This window comes from Anser brachyrhynchus (assembly GCF_964034855.1).
Source record: "Anser brachyrhynchus genome assembly, chromosome: 23".
In the NCBI taxonomy this organism is placed as follows: domain Eukaryota; kingdom Metazoa; phylum Chordata; class Aves; order Anseriformes; family Anatidae; genus Anser; species Anser brachyrhynchus.
The window spans coordinates 5,550,255-5,573,403 of record NC_137716.1 but is presented as its reverse complement, the minus strand read 5'-3'; the positions used below and the strand labels follow the sequence as shown (position 1 = coordinate 5,573,403).

Genomic DNA, 23,149 nt, shown 5'->3' with positions numbered 1-23,149 from the left:
TAACAGGAGACTCAAGTAGCAGTCTTAAAAGCAACACGGATCATCCGTAACTCTCAGTTTAGCTCTGAGTCTCATTTTAAACTTTTTTTTTTTTTTCTGAAGAAACATTAATTCAAAGCAGAACCTAAAACCTACTGGCCTTGTAAGTAGGAAGTCCAAGTTTCAGCCCAAGACTCCTTACCGATGCTCTCCTAGCATGTCTCATAAGGGTACTGGAAATTACTCAGATTTCTGCCTGTGTCTCCACAGGGAGAGAACTTCCAGTAACACCAGTTACTGTTTAGTAAGACATCATCTACCTTTCTCCTTCCCACTCAGAGTAGTTACAGTGATGTCTCTCTTGGGAGAACTGTTGTTAACTACTAAATGCGGCTCTCTAGCATTAGGCAACATCGGTAGTATCCCTCTTGGCTAAAGAGTGCAAAGAAAATAACAGTGATTACCCTCAGCTCTGTGCTGTGACATATCTACTGATAGGAATAACCTGGCCAGGAAGATCAGAACACAGTCAACTTGCAGAAGAGAGGAGGTGTTGTAGGATACATCCCTCAATTTCTTCCAGCCTGCTGTTGAAATGGAGCAGTTGGTTTGAATCACAACTGGATAATGTGGAGATTTAATGTTCTGAGCACAGGATGAGGCAGTATAAGGTCTACTGCTCCATCCTGAGTCTGGCCCACTAATTATGGGTACTTGGAAAATTCATTACATCTCCACCGTATTATGTTCCTCAGTAAAATAATAGCCATTTTGCTGCAGCATGGGTACTGTGAGGATTCACCAAAGGGTTGCAGGAGAGCTGGTAAGTTAACCACTAACAGGGATGAGAGAGGAATTGAGGCAGTACATTGGTGGTGAGATACAGCCCACTGTGTATTTACTCTTGTCCAGGTTCCCAAATTAGCCACCTCCAGGCTGGAACTGGAGTGTTAAATAAAGCATAAGATTCCTCAGACTGAAAAACAATGTTAAGAGACCAGTCTGTTAGGAAGGACAGACTCAGTTCAACTCATACTGCAGTGGCTGGCTGGCTTCTGAACCAAGAGTTGGTTTGCCTCCACCACACCTTTTTTTGTAGGTGGAGATGTCACCTCAACCTAAGAAAAAACACTATTTTCAGCCTGAAATAAAAGCCAGGAAATGTGCATTTTAAAGACACCCTTATTATCAAAATTCACCAGTATCCGTGGTTCAAGTATAGCAGAACCGGGCCAGGTGATACCTTACATACAGGTGACACTCAACTGATGACTGCTTGGCCTTGCAACCTGCTCTTATGTTTGACGGAGTGGTCTGTCAGCTCCTCTGCTGCTCATCTCTGTCCCTACCAAGGAGCTCAGCACAGGCAGAACCAAGAATCTCAAGGGGTTCCAGGAGAAATCTCTCTGGTGCCAGTCTTCCCCATGAAAATTTCTTCCCAAGGACGCCTAAAAAAAATGGCACCATTACTTCAGGAATAGTCTTCAGTCAAATACACATTATAGCCTGAGGGCTGTATCCTCATCAGCAGTGCACCCACGGACTGAAGAAGCACACAGGGCAATGTTCCTCTGCGGAGAAATATTTCTTGTAGAATGGGACAACCTCTGAAAGCAGTGACCCGGGTTCTTCTGCTCAGTCAAGGTGAAGGAACTGAAAGCTGAAGCAAAACCAGTTCAAACTGGAAAAAAACAGATCATGTTTGTTAGTTCCAACTGGTTATCTTCCACAGGAATGTGCCCGATACCCCTTGTACTACATTGCCTCCCTTTAGACTCCTTTGGCGTAGATGTGTCCAGCTGAGCGCACAACCTCATGAAACCTTACAGGTGACAGAGTGATAGCAGCGCTGGGCAGGATTCATTGACCAAATGCAGACATTGCCTTTAGGATGAGTGTATGCAGAGAGGTGATCAGGTCTTCCACAAATGTCTGCAGTATGGAATTCTCTGCATTTATTCACGTGAATCCCATCTCTGGAATCTTCAGATCAAGAGGGGATATTTGGTAGGATTTAGGAAAGACTCCCTGGTTGTTATACATGGGCTTATCTGACGCCGGATTTAAAATCTTTAACTCCCAGAGCAGTATAAAGATAGTTGTCTGTAGACTACTCTCTGCTGCAAGGCACAGCACGCTGCCGTTATCTCAGGTTGTTATATGCAGGGCAAGGATGCTAACTTGTTTAGAGGAACACACAGCTCCATTCATCCAGGTAATATCTGTGCCAAAGTGCTGGGGTTCTCAGAAAGGCTTATTAGCATTGTACAGAGACAACTCTATTGATTCTAGTGCCAACATTAGCATACACTAGTATGGCTTGCACTGTTAGGGTCTGCTTTCATACAGGGGCTGGAGTATCAGTTTAGATAGGCAAGCACTGAAAATGTACCCATCTGTGTTGATGAACAGAAGGCATTCAAAACAGATTATAGACTCATTTTAGGCTTTTAATTTGATTTTATTTTGAATTTATTTTGCTATAAACCATAAAGAGAGATCTTTTAATTTTTAAACAATAATAACCTGAGTTCCTGAACACTATGCAACAGCTTCTGCTGCTGTAAACTCAACAAGCTGCGTGTTCAACAACTCAGGACTACAGTAAGAGGCTGCTTTGTAATGGAAGCAAGCTAACTACCTTCACACTTCATTCAGGAAATGCTCCACTTGAGAGGTAAATACTGTAACAGCTAGGTACTCAAAGAATCTTAGCATCATTTCCTCCTTCTACTTGACATCTTCAGGGATAAAAACTAGTGGATATATTGTATAGCCCCAGCAGCATTGGTAACACGATCTCACATTGCATCAGTGTTGGAGGAAAAAATTATAGAAAAAAAATGAATCTGTGAGGAGAGAGGCCAATTCTATTTAATAGTTTTCTTGAACTTTAAAGAAAAAATGAAACATTTTGATGTCATGTCTCTGATTTCACCCTCTTTCAAGTAGGAAAAAAAATCTTATAAAAAAGTGACAACATTGGTCGCAGATGAAGGTGTGGAAGATTGTTCTGTGTAAGAAGGATGAGGTTTAATTTGCCTTTTTTTTTCCCCCATACAAATGCTGAAGCCATCGCTGTTGATGACAGTTGCTACCTTAAATGAAAACATGTCTTCTTTTATTCTGAAAAAAAGAGATTTTTTGATAACGTTCTTGATCTTTGTGGTGAACTCCCTGATACTTTGCAGCATCTCTAAACTTAGAGTTGTGGTTGCAGAAGGGTACCAAAACCTGAAGACCATGAAAACTCCAAAGACACTTGGAGTTCTGCAAACAATAGGGAAGAGGAAAAGACAGTAATTTGTTCGTGTAGCTGTCTGTAGTTCCTATTTTTTATATGTTAGCACATGCATAACATGAGGATCTCCTTTGATGTGCACTCAGAGAGTATTTTTGAGTCTCCATGATGTGTCTATGTCTGTGTCTGTAGATTCTTGAAAGTTTCAAAATGATTTTGATGTGTTTGTTGTTGTTGTTTGCTTTTGTTTTTGTTTTGGCCTTGTAAACCCTGGGTTCGTCATAACAGCTATCATTCCAGTCCTGGAAGAAATCTCCATTAGCAATGAGTAAGACTAACACAAGTCCCCAAATTAACACATTTTTGTATGCTATATCAATTTCTTAAAGATCCTTCCTGTATAGGAAGACAGTTCCTCTCATCCTCCTAATTTCTAAGCATATTTGTGACACCTAATGTCTATCAATCTGACTTCCACTCTTATCTATCATCCTGAAATATTTAACCACTAGAAGAGTTGCTTAAGGAGCCTGTTTCCATAACTGCAGGTGTTTAAGAGCAGGTAACATAAATATTTGTTAGATCTAATTCTGGTAGAGTCAGTCTTGTCTAAGGGAAAGAGGAATCCAAAGTGATCTATTATGTTCCCTCCAGCTGTAGCTTTTCTAGTGACAGATGCTCCGTGCCATATATAAACAGCATACGTGATCCAAAAGACCATTTTGTAATGTACAGATGGATGTTAATGAGTCTGTCAGCATAAACGGCACTTTAATCCACTCAGATTTCCAGATGGTGGGAATATTGCAGAATATTCCATTATTCTTGCTTGTAAAGCCTCCCCAATCCATAGAAGACTTATCGTGTGGTTTAGTCTCAGCTTTTCTGCTTCCTCTTCATAATGATTTACTTCCCAAATTTTCAGTTTAATTTGGATGATTAGGAGAAAAGAATCAGCTATACAGGATGTGTCAGATCCCCCTATGTATATGCTAAAACTCTGACAGGAAGCAGCCAACGGTAAACACGGTCCCTTTATTCACTCCTTTCTAAAACTCAGCTCATAGTCCTGAACTTCCAGAATGCTGCTCTAAGTGAAATAGTTGGTAGAGCTGTACATGTTTTGTACGTTCAGCTGGAAACTGCCCCAGGGACCAGGCATGCAAGAAGATACATCATGGTAACAAGGGGGGCCACGAAAACTTTACAGGAATTTAATGATATCTGAGATAACTCAGAAAGGTCTTTAATCTCAGCCTTTGCATTTCAGAAGAACATATGTCACATTTATTAATTTGAGGTGCCTAACAGAGTTTTTGTTTTGGGGATAAATTGAAAAAATACCTCCTCCATACTACCTATGGCTGTGCCTGAGGTCCATGCGGACTGTGAAACTGAGCCCCAATCCAGGTGCTCTTCTCAAAGAACGAGTGATGTGGGAAGATACATAGCAACAATCAACAAGCAGGATGCGGCTCCTGCTTTTTGAAAGCATTTGTATTTGTGCTGCTGAGACCACGCAGCACTTTGAAGGGATGAGCAAAGCCTTGACCTCAACACTGGGGAGCTGGGGAAAGATTGACTGAGGGGAGGGAGAGGTGACCTTCCTGTCACCTTCCTTTTCTTTTTGTGTCTCTTCGCTAGGGTGGATTTTATTAGGACAGATGGAGCACTCCACTTCGGTCCCATGTTTTGAAGGGTTAGGAGACATGACACAGTTTATATTGTGGAACAGCCTTAGCTTTTGTCTTAGATACCCTCTGTGCCTCTGTCTTGCTGACATCCCTTGTTGTCTCAGAAAAACACTGGGCATGGGTGGAGAAATGGTCCGTGAGCCGTCCTAATATGAGACTGAACTGAAATGCTTTGCCTGGCAGTTCACAGGCATCCCCTGAACTGAAAGGCTGTTCCAGGGTTTCAGGAACTCTTATTCATTTCTTGGGTTTCATATTAATTCTCTGGGGGAAAAAAAAAAAAAAAGGAAAACACTGGCTACTGTGGCTCATTCTGTCAGGCCCATCAAAGCTGTCTGAGTGGTGTGAGTACAGTATATGGCTGAGAAATTAATCTGCCTACACCCAGCCAGTGGTTCTTCCACTCAATTCCAGATTAAGTTTGAAATTACTTCAAGTAAAAATCTTATAGAGGAATGCTATTGGCAGTGGTTAAGATTTTTTTCCCAAATGAGCTTTTTAATAGAAGACTGTGTTTACAAAGAGATTTCTCATCCTAGTTTGAAATGAGGCATTTAATTGATTTTCCCAGTACTCTGGTAATGCAGATGGTAAGACATAAAACAGAACTCGTAGCTGAGGTATGTGATAGTGTTCCTTCTTCTCAGCCTGCCTTCAAAGGTGAGGCATGAACTGCCATTTCTCTACAGTGGGATAGAATAAGTACTTTGTTAATCAAATGTAGTCCAGAGAGGAAGATTGCTCTGATATATATACTGCTATAACTTGTAGTATGCTTTTAGGCTGAAAGATCTGGCAGAAACTTCACCATGAGTGGAGTCTAACTCTATTGTCAGTTGTAGTTTGCTATTTTCTTCTTGTGGGTGGGTTTATTTGATAAGCTATTTGTAGCCCTGAGGAACCACATTTCCCTCTCTTCTCTGCAGAAAGCCAGTCATGGTCAGCTGAGAGCACTGGTGGGATGTAGACACATCCTCCATGTATAATTTTGCTGCATGCCCATGAGCATTCTGGTATGATTGTAGATGATCACATACTACTCTTCTTCCTCTGAGACATGGGACAGCACTCCCAAAACACTGTTGTTTTCTGCTTGGTGCTCAGTAAGGGGCTCAGTTCACTGTGCACAGGAGAACGCTGGAACAGTATAGGTTGGGGTCTTCCAGTCTGTGTAGCTGGCACCTCATTGCCTGCACTGAGTTAGGCAGAAAGGTAACTGTCATATCTTCTGACCCCTCGTCACTCTTGGATGCAGTCACCTGTGGCTTTGTCTCTCGTTCTCAGTGTGGGAAGGGGTGTCGTGTCCAACAGAGTATCCTGGTGTTGTTGAACATGCTGCTCAGTGCATATGGGAGCAGAACATCACTGGAGCAGAAAAAAAAACAACATTGTGAAGTACCCGGCTTTCTCACATCCATGGGTACAAAGACAGCCTCTGAAGAGCGGATCTAAACACATGACACATTGGAACAAATGTGCCAAGGGGCCTGGGATGTATCTGGCAGCCACCAGCCACTCGAGGGGACATGACGTCAGAAATAGTCCTTTTGGGAGGAAACTGGCAAGAAGGTAAATGCCTCGCTTCACGTTTCACTGATATCTAGAGACTCTCTCTGCAAGGGTTTGTGAGCAGCATCAGCTAGCTAGCTGCGAGGAGTACAAAACAACACCACGTCACAGTCACCGGCTCAGTGAAGCATGTTTGGAGATGAACACCTGAATCACTGCATTTTCACTGGACTGAGATCAACCCAAGGATGATGTGCATCAGCACTCTGCTGACTGCAGACCTAGACCTGTGAAAGTAGAAGAGGAGGAATGCATACTCAAGAGGGGCGTTGCTTGGCCTACGTTTACTCAAGGCCCTAGTGCAGTTCTACAAATAGGCATTCAGCTCACAGTGGCACAGCAGATCCAGGTCTGTCCAGGCAGACAGGGTCCACACACTATGCTTGTGGCTGGGATTTGAAGCAGTGTGCTGTCCTGCTCCTCAGGAGCTCAGGGAACTAGAGAGAACCCAGGAGCACCTGCAGGAAAGCTAAACACTTCCTCTGTATGGGTCAGGATGTGAATACAGGGTAGACAGGCTGAAGTGGATTGATGTATTATCATCACCATTTCCCCCCCTTGTACTAACCATTGTCTCCTTTCCTATGAGGACTTATACTAAAAGTTCACTGGAGAAGACAGTGCAGCCCTGCAGAGAAGGACTTAGGGGTTCTGGTGGATGTAAAGTTCAACATGAGCCGTCAGTGGGTGCCTGGAGCCCGGAAGGCCAACTTCATCCTGGGCTGCATCAACAAAGCAGTGACCAGCAGGGGAGGGAGGTGATTGTGCCCCGGTGCTCTGCCCTTGTGAGGCCCCACCTGGAGTGCTGCATCCAGGTCTGGGGCCCCCAGCACAGAGGATATGGATCTGTTAGAGTGAGTCCAGAGGAGGGCCACAAAGATGATCAAGGGGCTGGAGCACCTCTCCTGAGAAGGAAGGCTGAGAGAGCTGGGGATGTTCAGCCTACAGAGGAGAAGGCTCCAGGGTGACCTCATTGCGACCTTTCAGTACTAAAAGGGGACTTATAAAAAAGATGGAGAGCAACTGTTTGCTCTATCGGATAATGACAGGACGAGGGGGAATGTTTTTAAACTAAAAGTGGGGAGATTTAGATTAGAGGTTAGGAGAAAATTCATCTCTCAGAGGGTGGTGAGGCACTGGAACAGGTTGCCCAGAGAGGTTGTGGATGCCCCATCCCTGGAGGTGTTCGAGACCGGGTTAGATGAGGCCCTGAGCAACTTGATCTAGTGGGTGGCATCCCTGCCTATGGCAGGAGAGTTGGAACTGGATGATCTTTGAGGTCCCTTCCAACCCAAGCCATTCTATGATTCTGTGATTTTATTATGCTTGAAACATGGTGATTTACAAGTAGCAGATTTGAGTATATCTGAACAGCTTATTCTGATATGTCGGGAGATAAATGACCTACATTAGGCATTAGAAAACAGTGCCAGTGCTGTTACATCTTCAGTGCTTTATCGGGACAAAGGATAATTGTGTGGTCCAGGCCTTTGGGTTGCCTTCGCGTATTCACTACTGAGCTTGTTCCATTTTGTGACAAGTCATTGAGGATAACAGTGCATTACTAGGCTGGGAGATATTTTGGGGCAATCTCTTACTCCATATACAGGATGGCTGCTGAATCCTGTTTTACTAATCTGAGCTCTGAGCACTCGTTTTCTGCCGTCTTCAATCAAATTGTCCTTAACAGTCGTATTTTTTGCATGTTTTTCACAGTCTGCCCAATAAATACTCTTACCATTGACTGCAGAAAGAAAACAAAGCCTGCTGAAGTGTACTGGGATAAGAAGATGCTAAGGAGAATGCAATGTTTTCAATTCTTTTAATTGAGTCTGAAAAGAAGCAAGTAACATGTGATTTGTGTCTGCCTGGTCACTCCTGAGACTTCTTCCATCTATTTCAAGATATTTTAACTGTGAATAAGCCTTTTCCAAAGATCACCTTGCCCTTCTTAGGGCTAAGCATAAGCCATGCACTGCACTGTGTTTTGAAGCACAAAGACTTTGTTGAATGGAGCAACAGATGACTGCAGCTCAAACACGGTAATATTAATACAATCAGGCAAGATCTGTAAAACTAGCCACAGTGTTTGGAAGTCATCCTCACTCATTTGTGTCCTTCTCAGTACTCGCTCCTAACTTATTGTTAACTTATTGTTATTGTTAACTTATTCCCAGAAGGAAGGTAGGCGAAGTCCATAAATGCTTTGCCCCAAAATACTTCTCACCTGACAGACACAAATTTCTTCTTCTTGTACTCAGCCATGGACTCCTATGGTGAACACAATCAGCAGCTGTCCAGGAGAAATTCCTCCAAGTTCAGCTCAGTCCATCCCATCCCAGCCACCATCTCCATATGTTCTTTCCCGTGGTATCCAGGAGCCTGCCCATAGCCGTAATCTCTGCCAAAGGACTTTGAGAGGTGCAAGGTTCCACCTGGGGCAGATGTGCTTGGAGAGAAGAGTCCAGAGCTATTAAACCCCTATACCACCTCCAGCACCTCCATGTTTGCACTAACCGACCAGGCGTGATTCAACACCTCTCTTCTACGATGAAGAACACAGCGTGGCGGTGCCAGCCTCCTGCTCCAACACTGACACATGTTTCTACAACTGCTTCAAGTATTGGCTCCTTGTTGCTGTGTGTGCTTTGTGCCTCAGATGCCACTGGAGCGAAGAACCCTCGGAGGAGGGTTGTACATGAAGCTCTATCTCAGGTTTCATCAGGCAAAGATTTTGACAGGAAACTGTAAAAATAGGACAGGAAAACTTAAAAAAGTTCTTGCTTTACTATTTCCTTTGAATGTGTTTTTTCAACAGTTGGAATGTCTGGCCTTATAAACTGCCCCAGCCAGCTTTTTCTTTTTTTGCAAAACTCCAAAAAGTTAAACATCAAGAATATGACTGTGTTTGTATGAGGTAAGGAAATGACTAGGTGGAGAAAGTATTCCATGAAAACTGAGTCCTTCACAGAGACCCTCATGCTCTCTGCACCAACCATCCACCCTCTCACCAAAGCTGTCATGGATGTGCACAGCCTGAGAGGTTTAACAGATATTTAGGGTTACACTACATGCAGAAACCTATAATCAATGTACTAAAATCTGCATTTACTACAACAGGAACAATTGCAGAATATTTGGGGGACTTGTATTCACTCCCTTCAGTTTGTTTTTTTCTGGTGCATTTTGCATGGTGGTCCCCGGGGTATTTTCTGTCCATGGTCTGTCTGTGAGTATAGCATAAATTGCTCCATTTAGGGTTTTAATTTGTAATTTATGAGCTCACCTGGCAGGTCCCTGAGAGCACAGCTGGCCTATTCTGTGGGCTGTTCAAGGAATACCCCTATCAGGGATAGCAGGCATTGTATGGGAATCTTTTGGGTAGAAGTATGCGTGGGAATCTGCCAGATTAGTGCCTTGCCTTGATTGCATCAGCTCTTGCTCACTCCCAGGGCTGTGCTGACTGCCCGTTTGTGTGCTTTCTGCCCCAAAAGCCCAGAAGGTTACAGACAAAAAGAATTGCAAGGCTTTGCCCCCCTGGCCTGGGGACCAAGTCTTCTGCTGATGGAAATCATGCAATGATATTAGAAAAATAGATATCAGGATTGCTATCCACTGTCCTTGCGCCCCTTTACTGGTTTGCTGAGCTTTTAGAAAGCAATGTGGAACTCTGCCAAAGCCTGGGGTATGTTACAGTGACCTCATCACAGTGAGGCTGTATCTCTCTGGGGATTACTTACAAGCAGCATTTGTCCATACCGTTTTAAGAAAAAGCCTTCATTAAAAGCGTTGTTTATCATGAGACGGAATTTGATTTTTAGCAAAGAAAATCTCTTCTTCCTTGCTGCTCTATTTATTTATTTTGCAAGGAAGGAATTCACATGGCCCATGGCCTGTCTCACAAGGGGATTCCAGCTAAATGGTGCTAAAGAAAGGACAGTCTAGAAGACGGAGTGAGAGTGCAGAGGAGAGCTCTTCCATCGCTTTATGTTCCTTTTAGTGTGGAATCTGCAGAACTGCTTACATGACGGGGTCAGGCATATTTGTGTTTCTGGGATTATGGTTTTAAATAGCAATGAAAGTAGTGTAATTGTTCCTGCTTTTGAATCTTTACCCAGGGATGTGAATTCCCATTCCAAGCATTTATTTACATGGTGACACCCTGCTGGGTAGATGGATGTGATAGAAGTGGGGAAGGCTATCCTTTTTCTTGTGAAAATTTTCAAGCAAAATACTTTTCTGTAGAAGTCCTTTGTCAAAAACTACCTTTTAGTTTGTTTGTTAGTTTGTTTTCCCAGAGGGACAGTAAGGACAAGTTAAAAGAGAGTAAAAAGTTCATTTAAAATGTCTTTTTTTTTGTTTGTGTGTTTCCACAGCAAAGAAATAATTTAAACTGATTATGAAGTTGTAAATATTCCAGGTTCAGAACCTGTGTCAATTCAGCTGTTATAAAAAGCTGTCTGAAGTTGCATGTAAGTTATAATGAATATATGAAAAATGCCCTTATTAATAGAAGTGTTGAGTGTGAGAGCTCCTTCAAAGAAATTAGACTGAGTTGCTGAAATTAACATTTCCCTACAAAATAATGGCATTCAGTTATGCTTATATCCCAGGGAAACATTCCCTACAAAAGATTTCCATTTTCTTCATTTAACATTGGGGAAACCTAGCAATAAAGAAGGTGCCTTGCAACTGTTCTACATAAACGTTTGATAGTCTCAGAGTGGTAATTTTAAATAGTCTGGATGGATTATTCTTTTTAATGAGATCAAGCTGCATTTCTGGCAAAAATTACAGTTGGCAGAATCGTGTGACATTCTTATTACCTCTTGTGGTTGGTGAGATGTGTTCTGGCAAGGTGAACCTGGGTGAAATAGTGTAGGCAAAGCCAGGGCAACATCCCTGATCAATGTAGCACCCTAGATGCTGGAAGCAGGGGTAGCTATGAGGCTTTGTGCTCTGGCTTGGCTGAATCAGGAGTGCTTGAATCCATTCACTCCACTCTCATGTTGGACTGTCACAGACTTTCCAGCAGAAGCCCATGCAGCATGTTGGTGAAGACAGATGTCTGCAGCAACTGTAAAGTATTCCTCCACTTATGTCCTGGACACACTAATTAGGATAGTGAAAAATGTTTAAGGGGATATTTGCAGGAAGCTGTTTGCAAGCAGAATCATGTGGCTCAGTGTAAGAGGGTGTGCAGTGGCTTGGATCCCACTCCCTAAGGGTTTGGGGAGTGACCATTCATTAGCCAAAGGGGTTCCTAGCGATTTCCATGACAACCAGCCAAACATGGAAATTGGGAGTGAGGTCTGTTCTTGTTACACTTCCTCTTCTGAGCACATCTGGGGCCTGTATTGGCTGTAGGATTAGGCAGACAAGACTCATTGTAGCCCTGAACTGACTGCGGCATCTGCAGAAGTCCGTAGTTTAGGTTACCTGGTGTTTTAAAACCTTACTGTCCCAGTGGGGTAGGGGGAGGTGAGGGTTTGAAAACAAAGAGCATAGCAAGGAATCAGATTTCTTGTGGTTAACACAAACACTTTGATGCTGCAACTCTGATTCCGTCGTGTGGTTTGAAGTTTGAGCATTCTTTGCTGGCTGCCTGGGACAAGTATATGACCAGTAACCTAATCTAACTCCACTGTGATAAGAAGCCGACAGACCAAGGGCACTGAGTATGGTCTACTTTGAAGCTAACAGAGCAAGCAAGCAAGAAAAATGAGATGTGTAATGTTGCAGTTGATAGATATTGGGAGGATAACTGATGTCTGTCCTATAATGAGTATTTACTGTTTGCAAAACTATTTTTGGAGAGGAGAAGTGAGGCAGCAAACTGGCCTGTTGTTTTCTAATCTACAACTGATTGGTGAAGGACTAGATAGCGTAGACTAGATAGCATAGACTGAAGTTTTTCTTCCTAAAATAAGGCCTGATGTATTTATTGCAGTCTCTTTAATGAGAGCTACCTGCAGGTGGAAGGATGGAAATCACCCATATTCTACCACTGGACGCTGTAATTGTAAGGCTGAGTGAGTATGAAAGAGGAAACAGGAATAAATCCCAGCTTTCGATGAGGAAGGCGCTTCTCTGCTTTTATAAGAAATCCAGCAGAAAAGACCCAACTTCTAAAGGACAACTACCTGCAACAAAGTTCCTGGAAGATGGGATCCTCTATGTAGACTGTAACAAGTCTTCAGGCATCTCCTAAGTACACATATTTCCTTTAAAAAAAAAAAAAAAGAAGAAGAAGAAGATCGTTGCCTCGTTAAATATTTAATAATTTGACCCATTAAAATTAGCAACAGATGGGAATTGGAATGCAGGCAGACTTTCTGGACTCCAGACTGCAATTTCCTTAGCTTCATTCCATCCAAGAAAGTAATTTACATATGGAAATCTATTTTTGTCAATTATTTGTTTAAAATTGAGTGTTGTCCTTACAGTTGCACTTTCATTATCAGTCTCAAGGAAGTGTTGCTGCAGTGCATCCAGCCATGCTTCAGCAGGATGATGTGGGAGGTGCAAGTTCACCTCTGCCTTCTACAGAGTGCTGTTACGTCTCAATTTTCTATTATACATGTATGTGATCTGACTTTCTAAGTCAGATAGAGCCCTTTGTAGATACATGCCACAATGACATCCGACATTTAAATTTAAAGTTTTAAAATTGTTCACCTGTATGGTTATTGAGAGATCTCCTTGGTCTTGATGTTAAAAATTCGAGCAAGAGCCTTTCAGTTTTATAAGAAAAAGACAGTGGGTGAGAGAACAACTCAAAATATGTTGATTTGTTTTCTAGGAATAAACTAGAACAAACTAAAGCATTATACTTGGCATGGCAGGAGAAGTTAATGAGAACCATGTGCTTTGGTATCTCATTAAGATTTTGGTCAAAAACCAAACTATGACTATTTGGTAACTTACCATTGCAAACACAATACGCGTCTGTTCTGATTTCCAAACAAATGCATTTTTATGAGCTACCGTCAGCTTTATACCTACGTAACTTTAAAATCATTGCCCTTTTTTTCTCAAATCCATCCTGTTGCTTACTTCTCAGTGACATCCACAGACCAACCTTCTTTTGAGACTTTCATCAGTATTAAATTTTATGTATGACTGTGTTTTCAGCTGCTCAAAAATACAAATAAGAGGGAACATTAAGCTGGAATTAAGGAATTGTGGGTTCTTTCCCAGAGTTAGAGGAGGATTTGTTGTGTGCTTTGCTGTGTAGCTAATGCTTACCATGATTCCAGGTGGAACAATCATAATACAGATGTAGCTCACCCAGACTTTACTCAGCATAGACAACAGGAGTGAGGAAGGTATATAAGCACAGGCATTCTCAGCCTAAAGCCTGTAGTAATTTCCAGCATTTCCAGATGATCTTTTATAGCCCAGGATAAAAGCACTCTGTCACGGTTTCATGCAAATGCAGGTCTGACAATGTGGCTGTACCAGTGGGAGAAAGTTTCCTGTCTCAAAGCATCTATTCAATGGTTTTCCTTGTTTTTTGCTTTTTGCACATCCGTGTCAGTATTTAAGAAGAAGGCAACCAATTGCAAAGATCATATGTGGAAAGGCTTGTATCTGACAGCTTGCAGGCCAAGAAACAGAGCATGGACAATGAGCTTTCCTTTGTTGTGTGTTTATGTTTTACTAACACATTTCTGGAAATAGAATTATTAGTCAGTAGATGTGTGTGCCGCTACTGCTCATGGCTCATGATTTAGCTATCACCACTTTCCACACAACTTTTTGTTACTTCACATGACAAATTCAAATGTTTCACTGCAAAAACATCTCTGAGCTAATCTGAACACTGATGCTGGATGATAATTTATATTTCAACACAGTGTAGGGGCACAACAAAGAAACCAACATCTTGAAATAAGCTCTTTTTTATAAATTTTGTTGACCTGGAGGTATGAGGCTTGCATTTGCTGATTATGGCAATGTGGCATTGGAGTTCCCTGTTATGGGGATGAAAGGAGGTCCTCAGGGACCGAACTGTTGTACTCTGCCCATATGTTCATGTTATGTGGATTGTCAGGCCCTAAGACTGTTCATGAGATGCTTTTACCATGCCATCTCCATATACATCTTTTCCCTTAACTAATATGAAGTTCAGTTGCTTCATTGATGACAGCCATCCACAGAACAGGTGAATGTGCAGCCCTGAAATCTCCCCTTTGCCTGACTTTGTGTTTTGAGTTCATTCTGGGGCCAGTGCTTAAAGACCACTGACTCAGAGCATGAAATAGCTCTAGGCCATGGGATGAACCTGGGGTGGACAAGGAAGAGCTGTCTTGGAGAACCTCTAGACAATCACATGAAACATGCATCTGAAAGGTGGCTACTAATTCCAGTGCTAGTCTCCAGCTTAGTTTTAAATTTTTCATCTTCCCATGATTGCATAATTTTTTTCCAGAACTTGATGACTCTGCACTTAAATGGCTGTGCTGGTGGGATGGGGAATAGACACAGTGTTAGACAAAGGACCTTGTGCTTGTTTCTTAATCTAACCTGTGGTTATTTTTATTCTCCCTCAGACTATCGTACCGGTCCCTGCTTTAGCCAAGTAAATAACCAGATGTGCCAGGGCCAGCTCAGTGGGATTGTCTGTACCAAGACCATGTGTTGTGCCACCATTGGACGGGCCTGGGGTCACCCATGTGAGATGTGCCCTGCCCAACCTCATCCCTGCCGCCGAGGTTTCATTCCCAACATTCGCACTGGAGCCTGCCAAGGTAAATGCCATGAACATGTAAGATGATGTTCCCTTATCCATTCGGATGCGTACTGAAAGCACAAGTGATGGATAGCTGACAGGAGTCCCAATACAGAGAAAGCTGTCTGTGTAAACTTTGCTAAATCCACAGTTATGTCAAAAGATTCACCATAGACCTTAGGTCTCCCATGTGACATACACTTCAGTAATATTCATTACAAGTGATAAAAAGTGGTCTGTGGACAGAACCAAGGTAAGGGCATTGAAGAATGACATTTTTTTACTCATTTCTGGAGGCCAAAGTTTGGTCTCTTTAATTAAGGCTGTGGTGCAGGGGAGAGCAGCGTTTGTGCCACAGGCAACACATTCCAGCTTTACCAGCAGTGCCCTGGGTCCCTTGCTTCTCCCTTGGTTTGTCTGTCTTGTAGTTGAGAGCAGGTAGAAATATTTTCAGCTGGAAACATTCCATGAGGTCAGACTGTTTCAGGCAAGTGTACTGCCTTTAGTTAAGTTTCCAGAGGAAGCATTTGAAATTATTTGGATGAAAGTGGATGCTTCAAGTTTAGCTTTATCATTTGATTCCGTTTCCTCTGACATAATACCTACTCTCCGTGTTCATTTTACTTCCACGAGACTTGTAAAATTTGTAATACTTAATGTAATTAATATCTACATATATATTTGTTTTTCTAACATGTTATAATGTTTGTGTTAAGATGATTTCCATTCTGAGGTAGTTTCAATGTATGGATTTCCCCAGTCACATTCAGTTTGCCGTCACAGATGAGGAAATCATGGCTGCAGGATGAGCTTCCTGGGTCTGGGCTGATGAGACAAGCTTACAGTTTGTTTTCCCCTCTCTGCCCTGCATCAGATGTTGCTCTCTGAAGGCTGCAGGGCAAATCATCTCTCATCTCCAGCTCAGCCACCGACTGAACCAGGAGGAGGTAGCCACAATGATTGTGGCCTTTTCCTCCATGTGAAACTGGCTGCTGAGGCTGGAGATGTTTGCCATGAAAAACAATACTCTACTATTCTCTCCCTTCTTGTTTGTGTAGATAAGCCAACAATAACTTTATGTCCATTTTCTGTCCTTCACTTTATCTCTAATGTAATCCAATGGGTAATTGCATTAAAAATGTAAATCCACCTACTTGGAGCAAAGCTTCCTATTTCTCATAGCACTACCTGTTCTTCACTTTGCTGGGCTGAACCTTCATCCATTGCAGTGGCTGTACTTTCTAATGTCTTTGCTTTTTTCCCTGTAGATGTGGATGAATGTCAAGCCATTCCTGGCCTCTGTCAGGGAGGTAACTGCATCAACACAGTAGGTTCTTATGAGTGCAAATGCCCTGCAGGACACAAGCAGAGTGAGACCAGCCACAGATGCGAAGGTAAGACTGCCGACATCCATCTGCACAGCTTCACCAAACTGCACAGCACTGGGTTCCCAGATACACTCCGAGAACACAAGGGCATTTAAAAACCTGAGAATCACCATTCTATGATTCTGTGAATCTCTCTGCATTAAGGGCATGTCCAAGGCTGGCAAAGTAGAGAGATGAGAGAGCCCCCATGCCAACCCTGATTTCCAAGTAGGAGAGGGCACTGCAAGCACCAAGGCATGTTAGAGAAAGCACTGCAATATGAATTTCTGCTCTGCTTATCTGCTTCCAAGAGTTCAAGCCAAGAAAATGAGGAACGGATCTTGCCTGATCTTCTCTTAAACTCAAAAGAGTGTTTTGGTTTGGTTTGGTTTGGTTTGGTTTGGTTTGGTTTGGTTTGGTTTTCTATGGGTGTTTTCTGAAAGATATTTTAATGCCAACACAAGGGTAATGGAACAGGAGGGATCTCTGGAGGCCTCTAGTTCAACCTCCTACTTAGACCACAGTTAGGTTCAAAGCTAGGTCAGGTGCTCAGTGCCTTTTCTGGTGGAGTTTTGAACACTTAAGGCCTGTCCTTTTAGGGTTCTTTTCTCAGGGTTGCACCATTCTCATGGTGAATAACATTTTCCTTATATTCAATTGATATTTATCTTTTTGCAATTTGCAGCTTGTTGTCTCTAATTCAGTAAAGTAACCAGAAGGAGGGCAAAGTGGGTAGAGCCTGACTAGCTCAGATGGTGGTGGAACAAGGCAATCAGAAATAACATCATTGCACTGCAGAAGACCTGATTGCAGAAGATGAGGGTGTGGAACAAGTAAATGCAGTTTTGTTTCACTGACTAGGTGTCATTATTCCAAACTGACATGTTGGCCAGGGCCTGAAATTTGTCCTTGAGTACAAAAGAAAATTTGTTACCATAGACATGAATTGCCAATCAGAAACATGGCTGTGAATCCCTCCTTTTAGCCAGGGAGCCTGATACTGTCCCAGCCCCATAGCAGAAGCATACCACCCCAGGGATGTCTGCCAAAATCTTCAGTCTTCCTGGTTGCTTTGTGGGATGCACCTTGCTCGTCTTCAAATGAGTTGTAGATGGGAATGATATTTTCATCATCTCTCTTGGACATGGTACAGTGTTTCAGTTTGTGCTTGTGGTTTGGAATGCTCTAACGCATTACTGCCTTAGCAGTAGCTAGGGAGATACTGCAGCATGGAGCGAAGCAGGGGGGGAATGCAGCTCGTGTCTTCTCAGCGTCAGCCTTGCCCTTGAGCTGTGGGGAGCTTGGGGAGTGCAGCCAACTTTCAAACTCTCTGTCAACTTATAGAGGGGAATGTCACTGAAACTACTCTCTGCCTCTTCTTCAGCACAGAAGCTGGAGGAATTTAATTTGTGGTAGTTAAGGCAGAACTCTACCTGGAAGTCCCTGGGACTACCGTCTGCTCTCTGATTTAAGATAAATTGTCCACTATGTTGTCTAAATTCAGAACTCGCCCAGAAGCAGGGTCTTAGACACCTGTTCTATGCCATAAAACACAAATCCATAGTAAAATGTGGAGCGCAGACTAGGACTGTGTACAGTCCATATGTTATTCACCGTGCCACCAATCTGAGCACTCTTTATGCTATTTTGATAGCTTGACTCCAGTTCCTTAAGGTCCAGTCTCAGCAGCTCCGCTACCGCCATTCAGAATGTCCCTGAGAGGTGTGCAGACCCCTACAGGAAGGACACACCTACAGGAAGGACGCCCCCAGGCATTTTGCAGCTGTTATTCTGCCTTGCCAGGCAGGCTGCACTACTCAGAAGTGGAGGAATAAACATTTTGTTGTGTTTTCCAAACATCTGACAAATGAAAACGGGTGCAAACTGGAACATAGGAGGTTCCCCTTAAATATGACGCTTAAATATGAGATGAAACTTTTTCACAGTGAGGGTGACGGAGCACTGGAACAGGCTGCCCAGGGGGGTTATGAAGTCTTCTTCTCTGGAGATATTCAAAACCCACTATGGACATGTTCCTGTGTGACCTGTCCTAGGTGTTCCTGCTCCGGCAAGGGGATTGGACTAGATGATCTTTCAAGGTCCCTTCCGATCCCTAACATTCTGTCATTCTGTGAAAAGGAAAACAGCTGCTCCTGCATCAGTTATTAAAGCTCTTTCCCACATCCCTTAACGAAACTCTGCTGGCTTATGTATGCCATTTTCAGGTTTAAATATGTTCATTGTGCTCGTGTGACTGTGTCCCACCTAGATGGGCTTCGGGAATTCCACTTGCCTTTCATTCTTCTCCAAGACTCTGTTGTAATGAAGAGAAGGGATGATGAATGCACTGGAATCCAGATGTTTAACCTGGAATTTTGTTTCCAGGTGGCAAAGTTACTGACAGAACTGTAGGCAACTATTAGAAGCAGTCAGTATGACAAAAACCCACCTCCATGGCACTGTGCATTTGCAGCATACGTTATCCTATGGGGCTTCTCCTAATCCTAGTCTCTTCTCAGGGATAAAAACATCTCACTGCTTCCCAGTGACTGTTCCCATACGCCCACTCTCCTTCAAACCACTGGACATTTTCTCGGCTGGTATAATTCTAGTAGTGTCTCTGTCAATGCATGCTGTGTGACCTGGGTATAGCCCTTCAGAAAAACTTTTCCAAAGTAAGACACCAGCTCAGAGGCTAATCCTTTGGTGGGGGTTGAAAACTCCTTTTTTTTGTTGAGAAAACATCTGTTTCAGTGCATCTTCACTGGCAGGATGCCATAGGACTTTACAAAGTTTGAACAGAAGGGTTCCTTGCAGTGCTCCAGCACCCAAGGACTTAGAAACAGAAGAATCCGAAACAGCCATTTAACACAAATCTCAGGCAACAAACCAGTTCCCCATATCAAATTTATGTCCCATGCAGTTTGGCTAGCCAATGGGCAAAAGTTGGGCTGTACTAGAACCACACACCCAACCTCAGGGTGCAAAAAGTTGTTCTTGCATTTGTCTGCCTCACCCATGCTGGCTGGGGACCAGACAAAGCACATATGATATCAGTTTAGCTGGAATCTTCTATACACCAAGATGAAAAACAATCCATTGTCTGAATCTGTCATCCAGATGCAAGGGGCCTCTGCGTGGGTCCTCACTTCCCAGAAAGCTTGCAAAAGCAGCTCAATGCGGCCATAAACAGCTTCCTTTCACTCTCCTTCCTGGATGGCCATAAAAAGAGATGTCTCCAGCATCTACAGTATCTGCTCCTTAGCTTATCTCACCTCAGTTGCTAAAAAGACCACCAAAGGAGGGTGCTTGCCTTTAGTATAACTTACTGACCTAGGGGTCTTTCTGTGAGAGCGACATAAACATGAGGGATGCTCTAAGCTGAAAGAGTTGTGATTGTTTTTGAGGGCTAATTTCCCAGGCATGAATCACCAACATGTCCCCACCATGAAGGAAAAGAGGATACTGTCATCTGGGCTATCACTGCTCCCCTCTGGGACATGTACTTCATATATTCCAGGGGAATAAAGAACCAGCATCTTGTCAGGCGTTCATCTGATGCTAACATTTTATGAAGTGTTATTCGGAACATAAAGGAACAGCACAGAGCTACAGCAGGGGAGGTTCACACTAGATATAAGGAAAAAGTTATTTACTGTGAGGGTGGTCAAACACTAGAAGTGGCTCCCCAGAGAGGGAGCTGATGCCCCATGCCTGCCAGTGTTCAAGAGGCATTTGGACAATGCCCTCAGTAATATGCTTTAACTTTTGGTTAGTCCTGAAGTGATCAGGCAATTGGACTAGATATATCTCTGAAGGTCCTTTGCAACTGAGTAGCTAAGCCTTGTCTCAGAGAGTTTGCTGCATGCTTTGATATGTCAGGAGTGAACTGCTTGGTACAGCAGATAAGCACCTAATTCCTAACCTCCTGAAATGTCTGTACCGCCAAAGTCACTGTAACAGTCCAAACTACACCGGGCCAGGGATTTTTAATCTAAATAATGACTACAACCATAAGAGGATATGTTCTTTATCCAGGTGTGCTCCAAACCTAAAATCTCAAAGCTGTAGGAATTCCCTTTTTGAGTCTGTTTGCACTTATTTTGCAGCTGGTGAAAATAGTGAATTCTCAGCTTGCACTGAGACCATCTCTCTTGGGAAGAGGAAATGGTTTCCTCTTGTTTTCAGATGCCTCATTCAAGTCCAGCAACCAGGAAATATTAAAGCTAAATGAAATGTCTGTGTTAAATTCTTCCCTAGTTCCCAGGAGCTTGTATTTTCTGCTTATAGGATTCTTCCCGGGGAGTGAAGTCAGCAGATGGGATTGTGTTTGAGCCAAAGGTCAGAGCCTGTGTCACTGTGTTTGCTGATAAATGATGTCTCCTTCATTAATGCAGCAGCATGTACCACTAATTTTCTTTGGGCTGTTTATCAGTGGGAATAAGCAGGAGTAGAAATAATATCATTAGCTTTCCATAGTGATACTTATCTCTTAACAGAAATGGCACATCAAATCAAGGCTTCATTTTCAGTTCCTGAATCCCTGAAGAGTAAAGATGCAGTTCTTATGCAAGATCTACTATGCTGATAACACAGTCCAGGTCAGGCCCTGATCTCCCAAGCATATCAGATGGTTGCAGCTGGATACACTGGGTGAAATTTGGTCATCCCCATAAGGAAAATTATGTCTTTGTTCTATCTGTTAAACATGAAAATGTGCACACAACATCGAGCTTGGATTTGAACTTACATGTTCTCCAAGTTCAGGGTTGCTTAGTTCCAGAGTTATTTCTATAGCTCATCTCTAATGAATGTGACACTTTCAAATAGTGGCTTATTTTATGCCTTTGTTCATTGTATTCTGAGGGAGCTCGAGGGATCAAGAGTTCTTGAGCCTGGGGCTGTACAACACATAATGAGAAATTTCTGGCACAGAGAGTCGCCTGCTCACTTTCTGAAAGATATAAGCAGTCTGTGAAACTCAGCGAGGAGGGGGAAAGAGGAGAGACAGGATCTGAGGATGGGGAAGGCTGCTCTCTTAACCGGTACTGAAGACAAGGCTGGCTTTGCAAAGGACAAAGGACTGCATTTATATTCTGTTTGTATGCGAAGATGAGCAAGTCAGCTTACAATTAAATTGACACATCCTAGGCTTGGCTTATGGAGGATCAGGGGAAGAGCAGGATCTGTTGAGGTTTGCAAGGGGACTAGAAGTGTGTGAGTTCTGAAAGAGTAGCATGCTTTTTATCAAGCTAACTTCTTAACACTGCTGGAAGAAAGCATTGTTGAGGAGGACACAAGAAAGCACTCCTGACAGTAATGGTACAAAATGAAGGAAGGAAACATCAAAACTGAAATCATTACATCTTCCTGATACAAAAAGCTTTATCAAGAAATCAGAGGGAAGGGGAGTTTGTTACACTGAGTGACATGTTAAAGCAACCATTAAAATTATACTTAAGGGAACAATTCTGTCACATGTTCTCAAGCATAAAATCGCCAACTGAACAAAACTTTTTCTTCCATGATTTCAGTGGTTCTCTGCCAATAATTTCATTTCTTGTCTTAATAGCCCTTCCTGTATGGAATAACAAAATGCTATGCCAGCTCTATTATCGGTGAAGTATGTAGTACCAGTAACTTACCCAAGATGCTTTCCAGTGCCCAAAAAGGAATAAATGTCTCATATCCAAATCTGTTCCTGAATGATACATACAAGATACAATAAAGTACATAGAGAAACACCAGGCAAGGGGGTGAAAGGCATTGCATGCTTTGTGCAACAAGCTCTGTTTAAATCTATTCATGATAGATCCTTTTTGATAGTCATCTGCATCTCCAGGAGACAGATTCTGCCAAGGAAGAAGAGATCCTTTAATTACAAATCTCTCCTCTTTTAACTCACCTCTTTCTATTCAGCACTTGTTGACTGACATGTTAGATGCCACTTATGTCCCTAAGGGCTAGTCTGCAGTAGTCTTTTTTTGTCACCGCCACACAAAATTCTGAATTTGCTGATGAAGACAAGGCTCTATTTTTTTACTCTGTTGAATCTCATTCATGTTTCTAAATCGGAGGGAGTTTTCCTGCTTTTTTCATGAGCAGAGAGGGTAGGCTGGCCCATTTTCCTCCCGATGGAACACGATAGCCATTTTATTAGCGTGTTTTCAATTTTCTTACAAAATGTCTAGAAAAAGAGTTCATTGTTTGTATCCATTAAAAGCTCATTTCCATGGATTTGGTGTGGCTTGGAGGGCTCCATTACTCCCTTCTGTGGTTTCTTTGTGCTTTCTGGAAGGGAAGGTCTGAGAGTCCCGTGTGCTGCACGAGAGAGGGCTGATGAGGCGTGACCTCTGCTACGTGACACAGAGATGTTTTCTCCATCAGTTCCTGTTTTTTCTAGCAGATGGAAAGGTTGGGGTTTCAGTCTGTGGGCACCCGTGTTGGATGGGCTTTGCAGGCTGCAACTCTCTCTGTTTCTGAAGTTCTGTAGCCTTTGGCTTCCAGCATCTTCAGTATTAAATGATCAGGCCAAGTCCAACCCAACGAAATGGAGATCAGGTCC

General features: G+C 42.9%; 1 protein-coding gene across 3 annotated transcripts in view; it reads left to right on the top strand.

The window, feature by feature from the left end:
- Positions 1 to 23,149, top strand: part of FBN3 (fibrillin 3) — a 116,915-nt gene that overhangs the window by 38,146 nt on the left and 55,620 nt on the right. For all 3 annotated transcript variants that reach the window (XM_080566182.1, XM_080566180.1, XM_080566181.1), the window contains exons 7-8: positions 15,039 to 15,236; positions 16,486 to 16,611. In XM_080566182.1, the coding sequence (XP_080422308.1) occupies positions 15,039 to 15,236; positions 16,486 to 16,611 (324 nt within the window). The remainder of the gene's footprint in view (positions 1 to 15,038; positions 15,237 to 16,485; positions 16,612 to 23,149) is intronic.